The sequence below is a fragment of the Ziziphus jujuba genome, chromosome 4, assembly GCF_031755915.1.
Source record: "Ziziphus jujuba cultivar Dongzao chromosome 4, ASM3175591v1".
NCBI lineage: Eukaryota > Viridiplantae > Streptophyta > Magnoliopsida > Rosales > Rhamnaceae > Ziziphus > Ziziphus jujuba.
Window position 1 is genome coordinate 31,874,100 of NC_083382.1, and position 22,380 is coordinate 31,896,479.

General features: G+C 32.9%; 3 protein-coding genes across 4 annotated transcripts; 1 reads left to right on the forward strand and 2 right to left on the reverse strand.

The window, feature by feature from the left end:
• Positions 1-160: 160 nt before the first annotated feature.
• LOC107403812 (uncharacterized) lies at positions 161-2,107 on the reverse strand. Its single transcript, XM_016010724.4, is given in 3 exon segments — positions 161-1,167; positions 1,169-1,235; positions 1,238-2,107. Coding segments are annotated over 3 exon segments (948 nt in total). The 5' UTR covers positions 1,449-2,107; the 3' UTR covers positions 161-497.
• Positions 2,108-3,674: 1,567 nt separating this feature from the next.
• LOC107403819 (uncharacterized) lies at positions 3,675-7,447 on the reverse strand. Of its 2 annotated transcripts, XM_048466938.2 has the most exons (7): positions 7,254-7,447; positions 7,032-7,123; positions 6,808-6,907; positions 5,239-6,097; positions 4,968-5,101; positions 3,906-4,717; positions 3,675-3,792 (listed from the first exon to the last, which is right to left on the reverse strand). In XM_048466938.2, the coding sequence occupies exons 1-7, from the start codon at positions 7,337-7,339 to the stop codon at positions 3,764-3,766; spliced, it is 2,112 nt and encodes a 703-aa protein (XP_048322895.2). In that variant the 5' UTR covers positions 7,340-7,447; the 3' UTR covers positions 3,675-3,763. The 2 variants fall into 2 exon arrangements, with proteins under 2 accessions (XP_048322895.2, XP_048322894.2); XM_048466937.2 differs by having other exon boundaries at positions 3,759-4,717.
• Positions 7,448-17,567: 10,120 nt separating this feature from the next.
• Positions 17,568-22,313, forward strand: LOC112488835 (ABC transporter B family member 26, chloroplastic). The gene is given in 19 exon segments (XM_060816552.1): positions 17,568-18,200; positions 18,328-18,455; positions 18,741-18,771; positions 19,081-19,125; positions 19,261-19,383; positions 19,467-19,570; positions 19,685-19,739; positions 19,833-19,903; positions 20,013-20,120; positions 20,255-20,412; positions 20,415-20,447; positions 20,517-20,584; positions 20,724-20,780; positions 20,853-20,929; positions 21,161-21,233; positions 21,308-21,616; positions 21,733-21,797; positions 21,880-21,940; positions 22,069-22,313. Coding segments are annotated over 19 exon segments (1,746 nt in total). The 5' UTR covers positions 17,568-18,077; the 3' UTR covers positions 22,126-22,313.
• The last annotated feature ends 67 nt before the right edge of the window (positions 22,314-22,380 follow it).

Below are 22,380 nucleotides of genomic sequence, written 5' to 3' on the forward strand. Positions count from 1 at the left end.
TTAAGTTTACTATTGATCTTGTATTGTTGTATTTCTATCTGCACTTTCTTCTCATTCTTCAATTTCTTTGATGGGGTTACTGGAACAATTTGAGTTGACAGATGGATTTTTAAATCAGGTCAGTGCTTTACAGCAATCTGGGCCTGAAATTTTAAGTGAACCAATAAAAGTTGGAAGTGTATGCACCACCAAGAATTTTCCCTCAAGATATTTTCCTTGTGCCAGGTGCATCTTAAGTGGTATGTTAACCTCGTCTTTTTGTTATTACATATGAGTTTTGAGTTCACAATATAAGCTTAGCAAATTCATTAGTTGGTAGTGTTTGGCTACTTTGCTGAGATTCAAGTTAGCACATTGAGATTTAGGCCCTATTTTGTTCCTCTGATGACTTGACAAGTATCCTATTATGTAGTCTATATTTTTTTATGCTTTAATATTTTGTTTTCTTTTATGTTTCTCACAGGTTTGACAATATTCTAATTTTTTTTTTGTTTAGCTTACTGTGAAAGGAGGCCCGACATTCTGAAATTCACTGCAACAGCCAAGAGGTGGTCGTTGTTGAGGTCCAGAGACAATCGAAGATCGAATTTTTGCAATTTGCAGCTGCATTGGCTGAAGAACCTAAGCAGAACTTCTCTACTGCCTCCGTCATAAACAAGCAGAGAATTGAGAGAATCGCAATTCTCAGCCAATTTGAGCAAAACCCCATCAACTATGCTCCTACAGGTTCTGAGCTCAACTTCTCGAATTCCCTGCAAGCACCTGAGAAATGACGAAAACGACCCTCCATCGCCGATACCGTCGCAGCTCCGCAGCTGCGGTTTCTTCAGCTTCTTGCAGCTCCTCCATAACCAACCAATACCCCAATCATCGGCTCGAATTCCTGATAAAGAGAGACTCTCCAAACCCAAATCGGCATCAAAATCCTCTCTTGAACATAACACATATCCCATATTGACCTCGTTTGCCTGGTCAAGAAGACATTCCTCGTTGCATACCCAGATTGATAATTCTTTCAAGGAAGGGAAATTCACAACCCAGTTGAGAAAAAGAGGCCTGAAGAGATTGATACCGAGAGAGGTGTAGGTACATGACGCAGAGAAAGAATTCAGAGAGGAAAGAGAGACAGGGCCAGCCAAGAACCTGAGGCTGTGAAAGCTTGGAACAGGAGGAAACTAAGAGAAGGAGTTGATCGGAGAAAGCTTTGGCTACGGTGGCGGCGGTGGGGTCAGGAGGGAGGAGAGGAAAGGATGGTGAGAGAGAAGGGAGGACAGAGAAGGAATTGTGGAATTGCAAGGGGTAAGACGGAGAGAAAGAGAAGTCTTGGATGCACGGTAGAGGTAGAGCCAACGCTTGGAGACCAAAGAGACCGAAGAAGACGAAGACGGTGGTAGTTTCAGAAAGATTTCTTGAAGGAGTTCATCGCAGAGCAAGTTCTCCACCACCATATTTTCCGATTTTTTCTTTTCTCTGATTCTTTTTCTTCTCAATTCGTCTACTTGTTCTTAATTTATTATTTTTTTTTTCTCATGCTCTTTTTTGCTTCGCTTACCCACCGATAGCTCGATTCTTTCTGCCTTGAGGTTTCTGTCGACTTGTTTTTTTGCTCTGTTTCTGACAACTTAACAAAGAGAGAGAGAGAGAGAGAAATTGAAATTGAAATTGGATTAGGTGAGAGAGAGAGAAAAAAAAAAAAAAAAAAAAAAAAGCGTTCTGATGGGAATTGAAGCGCAGTGAAATGGGAGATTTTGGGGGAGAATTTGCTTAAAGCAGGCTTTTGAAATGCGTATACAGACACGTTTCCTGATGCTGTACAAGTAATGTCTGAAAGTCAAATTGCTCTACTCTCCTCACGAACAAAGTTAATATTTTATTTTTTATTTAAGCAAAAAAAAAAGTTAATATTTTTTTTGTATTATTATTATTTTTTTCTGGATACAAATAAACATGCTATTAGTTTAATTTATAAATGGGAAAATTCTGTACACGATTTAAAAAAAGAAATGAGATAAATGTCCAATGGGCTCCACTGGCACTTTGGCAACCTAACGGCCGAAAATAGCATAAGCATTGCCACGTATTTGAAGAGTTGGCACTTTAGGAAACTACAAAAAAATAAATAAATAAATTTTCTCATATACCATTCAATTTCAACCGTTGTTTTGCCGCCCCCACTTTAATATTCTTTTCCCAACCAATTTATCCTCATGAACAGAAATAGTTTCAAGAGATAAAAGCTTCATTTTGTTTTGGTTTGGGTTATTTATTTATTTTATTTTTTTGGTAATATTGATTTGGGTTATCTATTTACAAAGTTCCACAACAGAAGAACGAATTCAAAGAAATAAACTTATATGGTATGCTATATAGTTTTAGAAACATAGTAATTTTTTCAGTATTTGGTTAATAAAGGAATTAGCTTGGGGATTTTGCTTATTTTGCTTGTATTTGACAATCTCAAAAGTGTATAAAATATTGGGGTATTATTATTATTTTTTTTTTATTTTTTTTTTAAGAAATAAAAAATTCTTAAGATTGGTTCCGATTATACTAGTAACAAAAATTAGGTATCCATCAGGTTGGTGTGGGGTCATCCAACGGCGTAACTTTTTTTTTTTTTCCATGGATTAATAAAGTTTTTATTGAATATTTCTAGTGCTCGATCATGAACTTTCCTTGTGTATAACATAGCAATTTGATTGCACCTTGTTATTTATTGTTTCTGGTGTTGGTTTGACCACACCTACCTAGCCATCGCTTTCCTTTTTTGCCTTTTTTTTAAATTATTGTCACTGTTGCGTTGCCTATCGTCTGGGGACTTGGACCCCAAGATACAAAGCACAAACTTCTGTAGTTTAGGCATTAATTACCCTTTATATATATATATATATATAAGTTATATGTTAATTTTCTCTTTTAAGTACTTCTTTATATCTCTGTTTATGCAGAAAACAAAATCATTGGTAAGGCAAATATCAAGAGCTACTCTCTAATAATCCCATGATAGATAACTGGTAGGGCAAACATCAGGCCAAATCATTCTCGATTATCATGATTAGATTCATCCTCAGTTTTCTTAATCATACAATAATGACCCAAAAAAAAAAAAAACACTTTGATTTAGAAAGCAAATGGTAAGGTCACGCTTAAAGCACCACAACCACAACACTAGGAAGCTGGCAGTGTTGTCCAACTGGCTGCTTTAATACTTCACCAATCAATACAAAAGGATGATAAAACCTAAAAACCAGAAACTTTTGATACAAATTTTTCAATCACAGCCATATAACTTCTATAAGGCTTTAGGTTCCTTACCCTTTTGAGTGGATGTGGGAATATGACGTCCAAATTTATAGCATCTTCTTTGATAATGTTAGAGAGAAAAAGAAATCATTCTGATAGGGGCATGAACTACGTCAACAAGGCAACCTGTCTTCATCAGTCTCTTTTACTTCAATCATCTTCTTATTTTTATTTTTGTTTATTTATTTTTATTTGTACTTTTATATTTGCTGCTACAAGCAATTGCCTTTTCTATGTGCCATGAGAACTCTTCTTATTCCCTCCATAGAAAGTGTCTGCGTAACCATATGATATACAAAAAGATACGCAGTAACTTTACGACCTCACACTTGCTGGAGAATAAGTGTACGTTGATCAAACGCTTCCAAAGATGAAAAAAACCAAAAACCACCACAGGCTTCAAAACATATCATTCTAGTACTAGCCAATACTCAGATTGAAAATCAGATAAGACATAGCATCAACATACAAAATAGTGCCATTGATCCTCTGATTTGCAGGTCCAACCAACCAATAGTACATGGAAAAATCGACTAAGACGTGTCAACAATGATGAAATAAAATGTGAACGCATAATAACCAGCATGGCAGGTGAACCATACCTATAAAAAGGTAAGTAGCACTGTTCCAAGCCCAAAGAGACTCCAACCAATTCCAGAAATCACCAACATCAATGCTGCTAAAACCTTCAAATCCACCTTTCAAAATCATAAATGTTGCTGGTGGAAATCCTATAAACCCCAAAACAAGATTACAAGATACTCTTGAAAAGGTTTTTAAACTCAGATCTCTAAGATCAAGCTTCAAGGGATGAGCCAGCAAACACATTGGGACAATAAGTAAACCTCCAATTTCTGCTGTAGAGAAGTTAATGACTGACATGAGACATAAACCAATGAAGGCAACTGAGATAGTCACTGATTTCAAGATAGCCCATTCCCCTACATGAAGTGGTGATGCAAAAGAATGAGAAAATGGAGAAGCCAAAATCACAAACATGATTAAAAAGCTGAGCGTTGAAAACAGAACCCAAAGAAGAAAGCTTCTCGTTGGGGAGCAGTTGGGTATTTGATCGATTAAATAGGGGAATAATGAAACAACTGAACCCCACAAGTGAACAACAAAAACTTTCTTTGCAGCATTAATCCATTTCCATGATCTGAGAGTAATGCCAGGCTCATCGGCAACGCTGGTTGAAGATGTGGGTTCATCTTTTTGTACAGAATCCAAGTTGTTAGCATCAGCATAGAGAGATGCTGCAACCATAGGAAGCGGTGCAACAAGAAGTGCAAAAGCAATCATGTAGACTCCTACCGATACAAATTTACCAGGAGATGTTAATAGGTATAGAAAGAATGACTGGTGGAACTTCTCGAGAAGGTTGTTTACTGAGCGTATGACTCCTTCAATTAACCTGCATCAGCGAGGGAATATTCTTCAGCCAGCTAACCAAAATGACACAAAAAACAACTTTTGAGGATGTTAACACAGGGTTTTTTTCACCAGCCACAGAAATTTTTATTATGATTTACCATAAAAAATTTCCAAACCACTCAAGCTGTTCATTTTGAATTGTTCACTTGCATAACAAATAGTAGACAGTGTTCAATGGTCAAAAAAGCAAGTCACAACAGTAATGGAAAGAGATATAGTTAAGCACTTACCGGCCACATCTCAAAAGAAACTCATTTCTCCTGTTCTTGCTATCAAAAGAAGCTCTGGATGAAATTTCCAAAGTTATTGCATCGACTTGGTAATCACGAAAAGCACCATGTGGACCAGTGGGAACACCCAAAGCCTAATGTCAGGAAAAACACATATGTAAACATAAACTTGACCATCAGATAAGTGATAAAACACTTATCTCCTGTTCCTCGATTTTGATCAATAGGCAAAGAATGAAAGAAGAAATTAAAAAATGAAAAGTAGAACCACCTGGTTATACAATGAACTTGCAAGCGTAGCAGTGCCTTCAACATAATCAGCTGCTGGAATACCAAATTTCCATTGGGGGTTTAAGGATCTAGCCACTTGTCCTGCTGATTCAAATAATTCTCCCAAAATCTTTAGCCATTTGGAGTCGAGTACAGACCACATCTTGTCCACCTTTGCCCGCAACCCTTGCCTATGTACGGCTAAATAGTTCACAATATTGATGAGGTCAAGGTTTGGCATCTGCCCATTTGATGCCTCGGCATAGATGCTAAGGCTGTCCTCAAATTGTTCCTTTTTATCCACAACCTTAATGACAAGGGCTGCAGCCATAGTCCCAGCACGTCGAAATTCATCATATATCTTTCTTTCAGCAATTGGGCTCTCTTTCACTTCATGCACATTATTGATTTCAAGACATATTTCTGCATCTGCTGTGCGCAATCTGGTAAAAACTGGTGTGTGATATTCTCTTAGCCATGCAGCAACTGCTGCATATTCTCCATGCTGGGAATCAGCAACCAGCCAAATAATATCCTTGGCCAGCCAAGTGACTCGGGTGAGCAAGGAAAATACCGAGTATGCAATGCCCAAGGAAAAAGCCTCGCCCTGATTAATTTTCGCTGAATTGTAAGGTGTTACAAGGACAATTGCTTCCTTCCCATCACCACGTGGTGCTCTTATTATTCCAACAACATTGGTACCATATGATGAACAACTGACATTCTGTTCAGTTATTCCAGAATCTGGACTAGAAAAAAAATGCAGTGGATGAAACTGAACCGCTTGAGGCCGGAACTTGTGATAGTTAACTTCGGCACCCAAGTCTGACATATACTGTGCTATCAGTCTTTGCCTCTCTCTGAATCAAAAGATTTAAGAGAGAACCAAGTAAGAACATACCTGCATAGGATTTCTTCTTTTCCTAGGCTATCTACTTTATTAAGTCAAGCTAAGGGAAGCAATAAAAACGCATTTGCAACAGAGAACACAAAAAATGTCCCAGGAAATAGGAGAGGTCCCATAGTGCAAAGTACATATAATTTCCTGCAACTATTTTGCTAGATGTCTTGAGCAAGTTGAATAACAACGTATTAGAATCTCTAATGCACTAATTAACAGCAATAACACCTTTGACATACATCAGCAATACGGAGAAAGAATTAAAAAGAAACATTGAGTTTGTTTAACCAAATTTCCAAAGCATGTAAAGAGAAACCCACTTCAACTCACATCAAATCTCCTAGATACATGAGCTTGGCTACGACAAGTTGATCTAGATACTTAGAAGGCCAAGCTAACTTCAATCTTATTGTTCAACAATCTTAGAGGTGGGTACCCTTATCTATATATATATATATATATATACATATATGCATGTCCAGTAATAATCATATAAAAATTTAGAAAATTTCCTAACATCTTATAAAGTATTATTCAGTGCTAGAGCCATAAAACTATTTTAAAGTAATTTTCTTAAAAAAGGAACTAGCATTGTCTCATACTGCCGATACAAAATTGACGCGGTTAAATTAGAATTCATAGAATTAAACCGAATAAGGAAGCACATACATTCCTGCACCTCGAGATTTGGAATTGAGAGCAATTACGTCCTTCACCAATTTATTTGCCTCTGGTACATCCTGACTGGAGAGCATGGGATTCCCAGAACCTGTTCAAGTTAACATTAAAAATAAAATTCAAAACAATCACCACAGTTAAGCAAACTTTAACTGCACGTTGGTTTTTGTTTTATTTTTATTTTTTTATGGTTTTTACAAGGAATTGAAATTGACCTGGCATGAGGGCATTTTCGGATATGTAAGTGTTCTTGGCAAGAACCGGAAGTAGCAAAAGAGCTAAAACTCCAGCAGTACAGCAAACAACGCTGAAAGCACCCAAAAAGCAGGAGGAAAAATCCCAGGTCTAATCAGAATATTTCCAGCTCCAAATTAAAAATTGGATCTCCGTCAATTAAGAAAATTAACAAAATACAAATAAAAAAGAAGAAAGAGTACCTGAAGAGGAGGCTGTGTGAGATGAAGAAGATACCCAAACGAACGATGGGTCGTTGTTTGGTTCTCGGAGCTTCCCTTTCGGCCATTTGTTACTGAGAAATTGCTGCAGAAAGTCAGCTTCTTCAGCTGCCGTTCCTGTGCCGCACAAACAGAATTCTACGCAATTGTTTTTGGTGTAATAACTGGCAGTCTCTTTCTCGGTCTTAGTCCATTTCAGGAGGCTCAGGGACCAAGTCCAACCGAATGCTGAAGGAAGGTCGAAGCGTGTATGGGCCCAAAGATGTACTGCTTAGGTTGGGCTGGACAATAATAGGTTTATTGAACTTGATTTCTAATAAGAAGCAGGGCCCGTGCTTAATCTAATAGATTTTTTTTTTTTTTTTCTTTCTTCAATAATCTATAGTAAGTTCATAATCCTTGTTATTTGTTGCAATAAATAATTTATAATAATAATAATAAGTTCATAACCCTTGTTATCTGCACAAAAAAATAACCCCTTTTGTCCTCTTTTTTGATACTACGAGTGGAGTGGACTTGCCCACAGGACAATAACGCCTTTTGTTAAGGATCTCAGTTGTAAATTTAAAAAATTAACTTTCAAAGTCTCTTCCTAAAATTTCTCCATTCTCATTATTAATTTTCATTTTCAAAGTCTCTTCCTAAAATTTCTCCATTCTCATTATTAATTTTCACTTTCTTTGAAAACTCTAAATAATTCAGTTTACCTATCTAAATTATGATTTTTATGGATGAATTTTTTTTTTCTTCTGCTAATATAAAGAAACTATGCCAAACTGACACTATGAGTAAATAAACGAGCAATTTAAGAAAACGAATCTGTTATGAAATGGTAGGTTTTCGTTTATTTCCAAGAAAATGACATCGTTTGAATGACGTTAGAATGAACATACAATATACATCCACAAACTAAACTCCATCTAGTATGCATTTTGCAAGTCACAACTTAGCTTGAATACACACCAAAACAATCAGATCCACAGAATTCCACGAAACCAGTAGTTCATAGATTACAAAGAAATAAAAAATGACAGATTATCACTTGCTCAATGTCACCGTGAACATTTTTCTAAATGGTTTGGGAATTGGTGGGTATTAGCTAGTTGCTCTAAACCAATTCAAGAAGATATACAAAAACATTGTATACTAAAACACTAATCTAATGTTGAAGACTAGCCATTCAAATGCCAACTTTTTTACGCTTTCATTCCATTTCCAGCTTCTCCCAGAATGAGATATCATCAAAGGTTACAATCTTGGCATGGCCTCCCAAGTAATCTTCCTTCTAATACAAGAAGAAACCAGACCACTACTCCACTTATCACTGCCACTCTCATCTTTTTCTGATTTTATTTTATAAACTGGATTTTTCTCTCAGCTTTTTCACTTCCTCCCTTGCATTTCTCTTTTATATTATATATAAACTACTGAAAAAAAAAAAACAAAAAAACAAAAAAAACACATATATACATAATTTTTTAAGCTTGGGAAAAAAATGCTTATGAGAAAATCTTATGAGCAAAGAATCCAGCTTTCACCAAGAAACAAACAACAATATAATAAGAAAATAACAGTGATATTTTATTTTTTCATTAATCAAACTTTTATACAGATTGACCCTTTAGGTAGGTAGAGTTCAAAGGTTCAATTGGGCAATTGTTCTAATGAGAAAGAACTAGAACAAATAAAAAGTTAAAAAATCTTCAGCAGCAGTATGTGGTAACCTTAACCTATATACTAGAACACATGGAAATTCAACAACATCTTATAATTCTCTACAATTTTCCAAAGATAAGTAAAACTTAGCTCAATTGATCTCGAATTCTCACAATATTCACAATTCATCAGTCTTTATTAAGCATCCCAAATTGCAATTTCATTCATTTTCTTGCTTTTTTCCAATCCTATAGCAAGTAAAAAAATACTCATTTACTTGCAAAAGAAGTTTGTCCACTAAAAAGGACGGACTGTGTGCACTGAATCTCCGACAAAGGCAGCTGGCGATGAGGACTAAGGACGTTTGCATCGTGATTTGGTGGTGGCTGGCTGGCAATGAAATTGTGCCTTGTGGCCATGGGATTATCATTAGTGCTTACTTGCTTGGTGGCATTGCCTGTGGGCATTAGGAGTGGTATCGACATGTACGATCAGTTTACTTCTCCTGTTTTGAGATATGGTATTGACGAGGTATTTACATATTATATACACGTTTTTTAACTCAATGATTGCCCTCGTAGAAAAGATTTTCCACCTTTCTCTACTCGAAAAGCTAATGGGCTTGTCTGGATGAATGCTGTGTAGACAGACCTTAGCTAACCAGACAAGCCGTGAACTATTGCCTTAGCAAGAGTTTGCTTCTTCTCATTCCATAGCATACTTTATTTGCAGATCTGTCTGTTTCGATTGATAGGAAGAGCTGCTCAATCATCTGTGGGGCATGCTAGCTTGAAGTGGGGATTAAATGGGGAAAATCTAAGGGTGTACATAATTTTAATAAAAATAATTTTTAATATATGTTTTATATACTATATTTAATATACAAAATAAAATGTTTAAGTTGCAATAAGTAAGGCATCGATTCAGTGTCGGCTAGATTTAGTGAAATTTCATGCAGCCTGCAACAATAACTGAATACCTCGATTTTTTAATATATTGAACTGAACTAACCCAATCAATAAATGTAAAACCAAATCAAACCGAACTAATGTTTGGTCAGTCTAGTTCAAGTTTTTCCCACCCCTAAAGCTAGGGGTGGCAACTTTTGTCACTGTACTGGATTTGTGTTAATCCCGTTTATTAATTATATCTAAATTATTAACACGAATACAACTTTTTTATTAATTGCATCAGAATTTTTCAATTCCAACATGATCTGTTTAATAAACAGGTAACTTAATACAACCCGTGTAACCTGTTTATTAAATGAGTCAATTTGGATCAATACAACCAGTTTACACGAAATTAACTCGTTTACATAAAATTGATTCTTTTACACAAAATTGATTCATTTATACTAAATTGACCTGTTTATACAAAATTTATCAAATTAAATAAATTAACTTATTTAAATTCATAATTTCATATAAAATAAAAATAATTTAATCATTAATTAATCCTAAATTAAAATATATACTTAAAATCATATAATCATAGTTACAAATTTATACTAATATAAACATATAATATGATAATATAATAATATCATAAAATAGTTAAATATATAGATATAGATATATGTATATATATATATATATGATAAATCTAATATTATTTCTCTAAAAGTAATATAAAATAATTTTATTAATAATTATATTTTTAATTTTGATATGTTTAATAATCATATTAAATAAATTGATCCAATTTCAAATCGTTTTTGAATTATGTTAATGTAACCACTTAAATTGTTATCCAATCTATAGCTTAGCATCATCATCATCAACACCGTCAAATTCAAAGCATTAATGTCAGCCGCTGCCATGCAGCTTTTTCTTATGAATCTGCAGCCAAGATCGCCTCACGTCATCCACCGACTATTGCAACTTCCTCTACTCTCCACGTGCTTCTTCCTAATCCATCCATTTCTCTTCAAGGTTTCACTGCATTAGGAGAATGAGGGGCTTTTGGTCAATTCATATGGGTTTTTTATAATACGCCCACTATTCTTTTTTGGTATATTTTTCTTTTTTGTCAGTCACTAATAGAATTGAGCATCACAGATGGAAGGTCAAACTATTATCCATGCTTGATAAGGCATGTAATCTCTTTCTTTCTCCCTCACTCCTCTCTTTCCTTTAGGACTCAAATGCCTACTATTATTTTTTGCCTCTATTTTTAGATCCTTCAAAAATAAAATCCAAAACAAAAATCAATGGGAGAAAACAAACACAAAACTCTAGCAACTTATAATCAAAAGGGCAATAGAGAAAACAATGGGAAGATAAAGTGAAACGATGAGTTTTTGGTAAGAAGTTAGCAGAATGAGCTCCCACGTAACATTATATCTTCCTCATTCAAGTTGTATGACATACACATGTCTCTTGGTTTTCGCTTTCTTCTAGGTTAGTCTCAGAGCATCCCCAATAAATTTTTTATATCTTAATTTTGAAAAGCTAATATATATAAATAACCTCCTATTATGTATTTTAACTTTTTAAAATGTAGATTAGAAAGTCAAAAATATTATTTATTATTTAATAATTATCAAATTTCAAGATCACTATGTGAATATATTTTAATTGAAAAATATTTGGTAAGATCTATAAAGAAAAATGGAGGAAAATAACAAAATAATTAAAAAAAATTCTGGTAAAAAAAAAAAGAGAAAAAGAAACATAACAATAAATGTTTATTGAAAAAATAAAAATAAAGAATGTGATATCAAAAGTGTTGTTAGAGGATATTTTAAAGTTTAACTCTCTAAATATAAAGATGTTTTTTATTATACAAAAATGTTTTTTATTTTTAAAGAACTTTTGAGGCTACTTTCAATTTTCACTTCAAGAATTGAAGTTACTTAAATAATTTGAGAGGTTGTCTCCTTATAACTATTGTTTATCCAATTTGTACGGTTTAGTTACCAACGGGGATAGTTCAACTAAAATCTTGGTTAAGGTAATCACTCTTTATACATGTGATGGTTTTTTTAAAATAATAATGCTAAATTTTTTTAAAACAATAATGCTGAACCTACTCAAATATTCAGTAAATCTACTTACTAAATAATATGACATATAATATGATAGCATTTAATTAATTTTTTAATACACTTATTTATTTAAAGATTCACTTTTTTATATTTAAATTATATGAATATATCAATTAATAATAATTTAACATATATTATTTTATAAAAAACTTTGATAAATATTTTAGTATTTGTAGCATTGCTCTAAAGAAGTTTTTTAAAAATTATATAAAAAATTAAAATAATTGATTAGATGAGTAACACCTAAGTACTTACTTACGCTATTTGTGTGTGGTTTTCATATATTTAATAATATGAGATAGCAATTGTCAAAATTTTTTTTAACAGTCTCTTAAGTAAAAAAGGTAAAAATATATGGGATACATATATATATATATATATATATATATATCATTTTGGCCAACAATGATTTAGCCAAAAAAAAAAAAAAAAGAATGTTGACAAAAAAATTAAGGCTTGCTATAAAATTGTCACTTTCTGTAAATAAATAAATAAAGGCTTTCCTCTCATTTAACATGTCTCCTGGTTGTTTGGTGCTTGCCTTTTCTCGAACCTATAATATGGTTAACATGTATCATCCACTCAGTGATTAAAATATCGATATCGATGAAAATGTCGAGAATATAATTTTATAAAAATATCGATAGACATATCGATATCGATGGAAATATAGATAAAATTATAAAAATTGTAAATATTTCATTTAGAATACAGATTTTTATATATAAAATAATTAATATAGTAAAATAATATAAACATACAATAATTATAATAGAATGATAATAAAATAATCCATAAATATTAACAATTATTGTAAATAAAAAAAATACAGTATTTATTAATACCAAAATATAAAATTTTTTTTGATAATACAAATAATAAATGCCAACTATACAAATACTTTATCTTAATTGTGCTAATTGAATTATCCAACAACAAGTATATCATTTTTAATTAAAACAAAAAGTATACATTTTTCAATTATATTAGAGAAATATTTGTTAGCAAAAAAAATTATATTAAAGAAATATTCTCTGCTTTTTTTACAACAAAAATTAGATTTAAAAATGGGTGAAAAACTAAACGAAAAAAAAATTATATAGATATTTACTTTTTCAAAAATCTTTTAATTTCTTATACCAATGTTCAAAAATTTTTTTACCATTAATCAAGAGCATATTTAAAAATTTTGCCTATTGAAGTTTAAGTGAAAAGGGATATAAAAAGTGTTGATGGTTGGATAATATAGTATTTATTAACAAATAATATTTATTTAAATTTTTTCAATGATTTTTGTTTAAAATTTTAAATAGAATATATAAGTGTATTAAAAAAAATTAATATTATATAGATCCTTATATTTTACCTATATTTTAAAAAATATCATATAATTTGAAATAATTTTAAAATATCCATTATCTTTGATTAATTTTTATTAAATTTAATTGAAATGGGATAAAAAAGTAATTGAGTTGATTAAAAAATTTAACAAAACTATTAATTTGTGTTGAAAAGTTTTAAAATATACCATACCAATAAAATAATATATTATAAAATATAAATTAAATTAAATATATTAGTGATAATCATTTTATTTTATCAAAGAAAAGACAAAAGATTTTTCTTATTACAGGGGGCAGCGTGAGCATCTTCTTCTTCTCCTTCTACATTCTTTCTTTTCTTCCCAGATTTTTTTTTTTTTTTTGGGGTTTTTCTCCACTTCTTCTTCCTTTCTCTCTCCACACCTCACACCCTTTCTTTTGACCAAAAACAGAAAACCGTCATCATTGCAATAGACCGATTGCCCACTTGAAAACATCACTCTTGTCTTTTTTCTTTTTTTTTTTTCCTTAATTCCCCATGAAATTTCACCGGCTTTCCATTAATTTCAGCGACTTCTTCTGACAACGATGACATTGAACGACACCAACGACTTTTCGACAACATCATTGACGGAAACTTCTTCCCCCTTCGATCGTTGTCAGTGGTCGACGATACTTGACATTGTCGGCGATATCTCGACGACTTCTTCGACTTTTTCTTCCTTGCACCCACTTGACCATAGGACTAGAAGGTTGAGCCTCATGTAACGTGTCTCCTTGGACAACTTGGAAACATGTCGATTTTTTTTTAATCAATTTTTTTTTTAATTATACTTTTGGTTTAGACCAAGTCAGAAGCAATGATGAAAATATCGGTATCGACGGAAATATCGAAGGTATGATTTTATGAAAATATCAATGAAAATATCAATATTGATGGAAATGTCGATAAAATTATGGAAACTGTAAATATTTAATTTAGAATATAACTTTTATATATAAGATCATTAGTATAGTAAAATAATATAAAAAATATAATAATTAGAATACAATGATAATAAAATACTTATCCAATTATGTATATATACTAAAATCCTATATATTATACAACTAGAAAAACTAATAATGTTATTTATTTATTTATTTATTATTTTTGAATAAATAAAATCAAATTAAACACGAAAAGAGTGGACAAAAAGATAAAGAGAGGGATGTGTATTGAGATGCTATAATCCTGCAATCTTTAAAAACTTTAGATTTTCTAAAAAAATTCATAACTACAACTTAGCCGTCCAATTAATAAGTTGGATATTTGAGCATATGAAGATGTCCAATATAATATTATCATATTATTATTTTATATTATTTTTTTTTTCTTTTTCCTTTTTCCCCTGCTTAGGAAAAAAGATTTTTTTCTTCTCCTTTGTTCTTCTTTCTCTTTTCCCTTCGTCTTTTTCCTCCCTCTCTTTCTCTCTCTCTCTCTCTCTCTGGTGGCATCTCTCTCCCACTCATTCTCTTTCTTTTTTCCTACTTCTTCTTCACCTATTCGGACAGCTCTTCTACTACACTCTTCTCTCTCTCTCATAAAACAAACACACACACCCAGTCCCACGGAGATCTCCCAGAAATTTTCAATGGCAACTACTGACAATCCGTCGGTTTCTCCACATCATTTCCACCGTATCCACCAAAAAATTGAAACCCTTATTGACATTAGATGATTTTGTCGACTTTCTTCAATTCTGACGATAAATTGGCGGCACCCAGGAAAGAAACTTCATCCTCCCCTATCGGTGTCAAAGGTGGTCGGCAACCGAAAGTATCGGCGATATCTCGACAATTTCGTTGACTTTTGTTTCCCTGGTCAGAAGTTAGAACTCCAGAATTCTTCCTCCCCTATCGATGTCAAAGGTGGTCAACAACCGAAAGTATTGGCGATATCTCGACAGTTTCGTTGACTTTTATTTCCCTGGTCAGAAGTTAGAACTCCAAAAAAAGAAAGTGGATTGACATATCCCTTTTTTAATATATACAATAAAGCTATATTTGTATTTCTTTTTCTTTGATAAATATAATAAAAGTATACCGTGAGAATTATATTGACCATATAATATGCAAGCATAGGAAGTTTTATTACACATTGTGCTAATATTAATCACCGAAACTTTTTAAATTTTTTTTTGGTAATATCCAAGGCTTTTAATTGATTGCTACAGATTAATCCCACATGGTAAAATAATGTGCTTTGTCAAGAATTAATATAACTTGCAGTAACATTATTACAACACAAAAGTAATATGGTATAAAAATATAAGGAAACCTCAAGCGAAAAAAATATAATTTCTAAAAATGCAAGCTTCAAAAGCCTGAAATATCTTTACTTGAGTTGACCCAACCTTGAGGTTGCCCTTGACAAAAAGTAAAGCCACTTTATCTGAGTTTTTTATTTTAGAGTGCAATTATAATATCACATCAAATCTTTTTTTTTTTTTTTTTTTTATATAGGTATGTTGGTTATCCTCCTTCAACTCAAGTTCAATTCAGAAACTGTCTCTCTTTTTGATACAAACTCTGAAACTATGTTAACCTTCAATTTTTGCCACTATTTTTGTTTTGTTTATTTGTTCTAAAAATGTTTATATATTTTTTATGATTAAGCAACAATAGGAGACTGCAATTATAATATCACATCAAATCTTTTTTTTTTTTTTTTTTATATAGGTACGTTGGTTATCCTCCTTCAACTCAAGTTCAATTCAGAAACTGTCTCTCCTTTTGATACAAACTCTAAAACTATGTTAACCTTCAATTTTTGCCACTATTTTTGTTTTGTTTATTTGTTCTAAAAATGTTTATATATTTTTTATGATCACGCAATAAAAGGAGACTGCAATTATAATATCATATCAAATTTTCATATTTGATATAGGTACATTAGTTATCATCCTTCAACTCAAATTCAATTCAGAAACTGTCCTCCTTTTGATACAAACTTTGAAACTATGTTAACCTTCATCACTACTATCCATATTTATGCTATTGCGATGATAATACTACTCCACCATACCAACTCACATTATGCGAGAACAATGGCAAATATTAGCCTCTTTTGTGATAAATCGCACACACACACATCTTTACTTAGTTGACCCAACCTCAATGTCGGATGTTGCCCCTGACAAAAAGTAAAGCCACTTTATTTGAGTTTTTTAATTTTTGCCACTATTTTTGTTTTGTTTATTTGTTCTAAAAATGTTTATATATTTTTTATGATCAGACAGCAAAAGGAGAGTGCAATTATAATATCACATCAAATCTTCATATTTCATATAGGTACGTTGATTATCCTCTTTCAACTCAAGTTCAATTCAGAAACTCTCTCCTTTTGATACAAACTTTGGAACTATGTTAACCTTCATCACTACTATCCATATTTATGCTATTGCAATGATAATACTACTCTACTGTCCCAACTCACATTATGCGAGAACTATGGCAAATATTAGCCTCTTTTGTGGTGTTCTTTCGTCTTTGTTACTATTGTAGATCATCGTTCCATCTTTTGGATGGTTTTATTTTATTTTATCAGCTTCTTTATTTGTGATGATTGTTTCCAGACTGCTATCTTTCATCTTAGCACCAATTCTTCCTCTATAGTGTTATCATCAATAGTGTTGATCGTAATTTTAATTAGCTTTTTGTGCCATCATCAATGCGCAGCATGTGTTATCATTAATAGTGTTGATTGCAATTTTAATTAGCTTTTTGTGCCATCATCAATGCTCAACATATTATGAATATGCTGTCCTTGTCGTTGTATTATTCTTGTTTATGAATTGGAATTAGCATGTATTTTTCCATTTACAATTCACATATGAATGTATTCTGTAATTCGTTAGCAAATAAAGACGAAATAATTATACTAGAATTATTGACTGAGAGTATCAACCAACCATCCACTTATCAAGAAATGATCCTATTCATATAGCCACATCTGATAATGTAACAATTTTTGATTGAGCAAAACACTAATGAATCTCCAATCAATAATATGCAACAGATTAATTTTTTTTTCACTTTAAAAATTTCATAAATATATATTTTCTTAATGTGCAGAAAAAAGTTTTGCTCAATTAAAAATTTGAAAACTTTTGGTATACAAAATAATTACTTGGTAATTAACAAGACTTGATCAGGGGAAAAAAAATAAAAATAAAAATCCGATTGGAACGTTTATCACCCGCTCCATCGCGCTAAAGAAAGCTACAAAAAATGGAAAACAGAGGAAAAAGCCCCCCCAAAAAAAAAAAAACCAAGTAAATAAAATAGTACGCCTCGTCATCGACGCAGTTTGCGTTTATGGATCGGAGGGGGCCGAGGCTCCAAACCTCGCCATCTCTCTTTCACTCCGTCGAATTTACTGAAACAACCTTCTTCAGGTCCCTAATTGAACAAATTCAATCTCTCTTTCATGGCCATCTCCCTCTCAAACCTTCGCTCTCTCTGCACCCCATATCTACCACGCAGAAAAACTCCTACCACCCACAGCTCCAGAGAATCAATGTTCAATCCCAAAACCAAATCCCAGTTTCCAGTTCTACGCGTCGCATCCAAACGCCATCGTTTCCGGTTCGAAAATCATGCTCTCGTGGGTGGATTATTTGCACCGAGAGCAAAAGAAGAAGAAGACTGAGATAAAACTATTCGGTTATTGGGGATTATTCAGAAATGGGTTGAATTTGTTGGGTCGGTAATGCCGGGAAGTAGTTGGTGGAGTTTATGCGAGGCCGAGGAAGAGCAAGTAGCGAAACCGTTACGCTTCTGTTCGCTCTTCGTCGATTGTGTAAATTGTTCGAAGATGATAGATGGGTTATCTTTGTTGGTGCTTTAATAATCGCTGCGGTGCGTTGTTCTTCAATCTTTTGATACTAATTTTGAGTGCTTTTTTCAGATTGGTAACGACTGGATTAAATACAATTCTAGTTCGATGTTATTTCTCTTTTTTAATACGTGTTCTTTCATGCCTCAGCTTTCAGAGATTTCGATGCCAAGTATATTGACAGTCTCTAAATTTTCCTCACAGAATGGGGAGACCACCGTGTTCACTAGGAAATCGCAGTTATTAGTTATTTTGTGTTTCACGTCAGGGATATGCAGGTTGAATCTTATAATTCAATTTCTAATAGCAATATGAGTGATAATTTTTTTAGAACCATTAAAGATCAATATATCTACCATTTTATTAATGAGTTTAAATTTTAATTTCACATTCTTTTATGCCTTTGTTTTTTAAAAAATAATATGCGTATTTATCTCAGTGACTATCGGAAATGGTTAATTCATTAAATACATTATAATTTACAAGTCTGCTTAAAAATGTTTAGCTATTTAATATGGTTTTTTGATTATTATTTGTCATTTGAATCTTAATGGCCTTCGAAGTGGCTGTTTTGCTGTTGCAAATACCATCTTGGTGAGTCCCTCCCCCAATCCCTTCTTTAAAAACATAAAAAAACAATAATGAATCAATCTCCCAATGCTGTAGACGCTTCCAAAACATTTAGTTGATGATTACTAATAATCTGATAAATGGAAAACTACATCTTTAGGATACACATCATGAATAGCATATAATAATTGCTATTCCAACTTGCTTTAAGCAGTTTTAACTCGTTTAATCTGTATTTAAGTCGTGTGATATATAGGTAACTTGTTATGGGTCTATCATCCATGTGTTATGTCCTCTTATTGTTGCCAAATTTCTTCATTATCATACTTGCAGGTCAGGCGCCTTAGAGAAACTGTATATTCTACTATTATCTCTCAGGTTTGTGCTTTGTGTTGCTACTCCAACATTTGAAGCGTCTAGTGCATTTCTCAAGCTGAGTTACGTTTAGCAGAATAGTTTTGATGTATCTTATTTTACTCTAACACTCTATTTTGGGTGATTCCTTTGATGTAGGATATCAACTTTTTCGACAGAGAAGGGGTTGGTGAATTGACAAGCAGGCTGGGGGCAGATTGTCAACGGCTGTCTGATATTATTGGAAATAACGTTAATTTAATCTTAAGGAATGTTCTTCAGGTTGTAATTCTTCTTGATATTTATGTTTATTGAAATTGCCCTCAATGGAGATAATTTAAGTTATGGTTGAACTTTATGGTTAGGGAACTGGGGCATTGATCAATCTTTTTATGCTATCTTGGCCTCTTGCATTATCTGCATTGTTGATATGCTCTCTGTTATCTGCAATTTTTGTTGTTTATGGCAAGTAAGCATCTGTATCATATTTGAACTTCATGCATTTATTTGATAGTTTAGATTATTTTGAACTGTTGTTCTAGTTTGTATTTCTCAAGTCTTTTGATCTTGCTTTGTTTGGTAGGTACCAGAAGAAAGCTGCAAAGGTGACCCAAGATTTCACTGCTGGTGCCAACGAAGTATAGGCTAGAATTCTGTTCCAAATTGGTCTGTAGCTTTTATCATTAGAAAAATTTTGTGTTGTCATTTTATTTCTACCTTTTTAAATGTAGGTTGCACAAGAAGCGCTTTCTTTGATGAGAATCGTTCTGGTTTATGGAGCAGAAAGAAAAGAACTTGGAAGGCACTGATTTTTCTTTACTTTTAATTTCCCATTGAAGTTTGTCTTAGTGAGCATGTTCCACAAGCAGTCATCTACTGTGACAATGTAACCCAACTCATATGATGATTAGGTTCAAGCAGTGGCTGGACAAATTAGCTTCCATAAACATGCGAGAAAGTGTAGCTTATGGAATCTGGAATCTGAGTTTTAATTCCCTTTACCATTAAGTGCAGGTATGGCTTTTTTTTAGTTGATACAACGTAATTTAAAGGTTACTCTTGAAAAATCCTTTCTTTGTCTGATTTGGATCCACTGTTTCAATCATTCACTTTTGTGATTTGAGTTCTACTATGTCAAATTTATATTTTACAGGTTTCTTGCAGTTCTTTTTGGGGAAATGTCAATGCTGAGTGGTCATATCTCGGCTGAGCAACTAACTAAGTATGTCTTAACCTGGAGGGTGACAGACAATGTATCATCATTACTACAGTCGGTCGGAGCGAGTGAAAAGTTTCTCCAGTTAATGGACTTCTGCCCAGTGACCAGTTCTCTTCAAAAGGCAGGCTCACATCTCATGATAGCGAAGCATAATGGTTTTTCTGTTCTGATGTAGTTATCAATAATGGTGCATCCTGCTTTCAGAGTTTACTGGGACATATCCAATTTTTGAATATATCATTTTACTATCCTACGACGATAAAAGTACGTCTCTTTTATTGTGCTTTAAAAATGTTTTGTAATAATTTTCATGTTAAAAACATTTCGCTTGGTCCTTTCAAGTAACTTAGTTTTTTCCTTTGTGGGACTTGTTAAGGACTTGTTTTTTTGCTTGTTTAAACAGGTTCCTGTTCTAGATCGTGTAAACCTTTCTATACATCCAAATGAAGTGGTTGCAATTGTAAGTATCTTTACTTTCCCTTATCATTATTCAAAAATTTAAGGATTGACTGTGCATGTAAATTTTGGCAAGGTCGGTCCGAGTGGTGGTGGAAAAAGCACTTTAACCTATCTTTTGCTTCATCTATATGAGCCAATTAATGGACAGGTAAGATACATATAATCTTATTCAGCTCTTTGAAATAAAATGAATTATACATGGAATGGAAGGAAAAGTTTTTGTGATCTTTATTTTCTGGTTTGCATATCTTGCGCTGTAGAACTTTTCCCAAGCTCATGTGCTCGTAAGTATAGAGAAAAATTATGCTCCATTTGGAGATTTCAACTGCTTATACATGAATTATGGGGATCCTAAGCAAAAACTGCCTATGAAGTTGCAGATTTAGTTGATGGCTTTCCTCTTAGAGATTTGGATATCCAATGGCTGAGAGAAAAAATTGGTTTTGTTGAGCAGGTTAGAATATGTGCCCTGGAAAATATACTTGAAACTCTCTATCCAATCACTATTTATATTCTCATGTTAGACAGGAACCCCATCTGTTTCATATGGATATCAAGTCGTATATTAAATATGGTTGCAGAGGAAACATTAAACAAGAAGATATAGAACAGGCAGCAAAGCTTGCCTATGCTCATGACTTCATCTTGTCTCTTGCTAATGGCTACGAAACCCTTGTTGATGACAATCTACTTAGTGGAGGACAAAAGCAACGGATTGCTATTGCTAGGGCAATTCTTAGAAACCCTTCAATCTTGATCCTTGATGAAGCCACCAGTGCCCTTGATTCCCAAAGTGAAGATTATGTCAAGTTATAATTTTCAAGTTTTCACATATTCGTTAACTTTTTTAACCTTAAAAAAAAAAAAAAAAAAAAAAAAGAAAAAAAAAGAAAGAAAAAAGTAGAAAAACCATGTAGCACTATGAGTGCTCATTGTTTCTGATACTCTTTTAGGGGGTCCTTCATGAATTCAAAAATGATATTAAAGCAAAACGAACAGTCATTATCATAGCACATAGGTAAGTTTCTCGTTCTGGCAACTTCTGTTCTTTATCATGATGCTGTGATTATTTACATTCATGGTGCATTAATCTTTTGTAGGCTCTCAACTATAAGAAATGCTGACAGAATTGTTGTAATGGACAGTGGCCGTGTTATAGAGGTTACTCTGTATTCAACACTAGAATTTTTTTTTTTCTTTGGCTGAGAATATATTGAAAAGCAGTTACCATACAAGGGTTTGACATTAACTAACTCATATAAATTATGGGTTTTACTATGATTGTGCAGGTAGGTGACCATGCAGAGCTCATTCGAAAAGATGGGTTGTATTCAAGGTTGAGCTGATGGTTTAGTTTGATTCAAGACCAGGTTATTATACGTGGCTCCACTAATATCCCACTTTTGTATTAAAATCAAAACGAGCTTATTTTTGGGATTAATTGTATTTGATTCTAAAAGCAGAAACAAAAAATTCTGAAATTTCATTAGATATGGTTTATACAAGGACCTGCCATGTTTATAGTTGCTTTAAATTTAACATCCTAAGTAGACCCAACTCAGAAAGGACTTGTATATATATATATATATATGTATGTATGG

Coding starts and splice junctions, on each gene's coding strand:
- LOC107403819 (XM_048466937.2), bottom strand. CDS start 7,339: ATGGCCGAAAGGGAAGCTCCGAGAACCAAACAACGACCCATCGTTCGT. Junction 6,908..7,031: donor CGAAAATGCCCTCATGCCAG/GTCAATTTCAAT, acceptor TAACTTGAACAG/GTTCTGGGAATCCCATGCTC. Junction 4,718..4,967: donor TTTCTTTTGAGATGTGGCCG/GTAAGTGCTTAA, acceptor TCGCTGATGCAG/GTTAATTGAAGGAGTCATAC.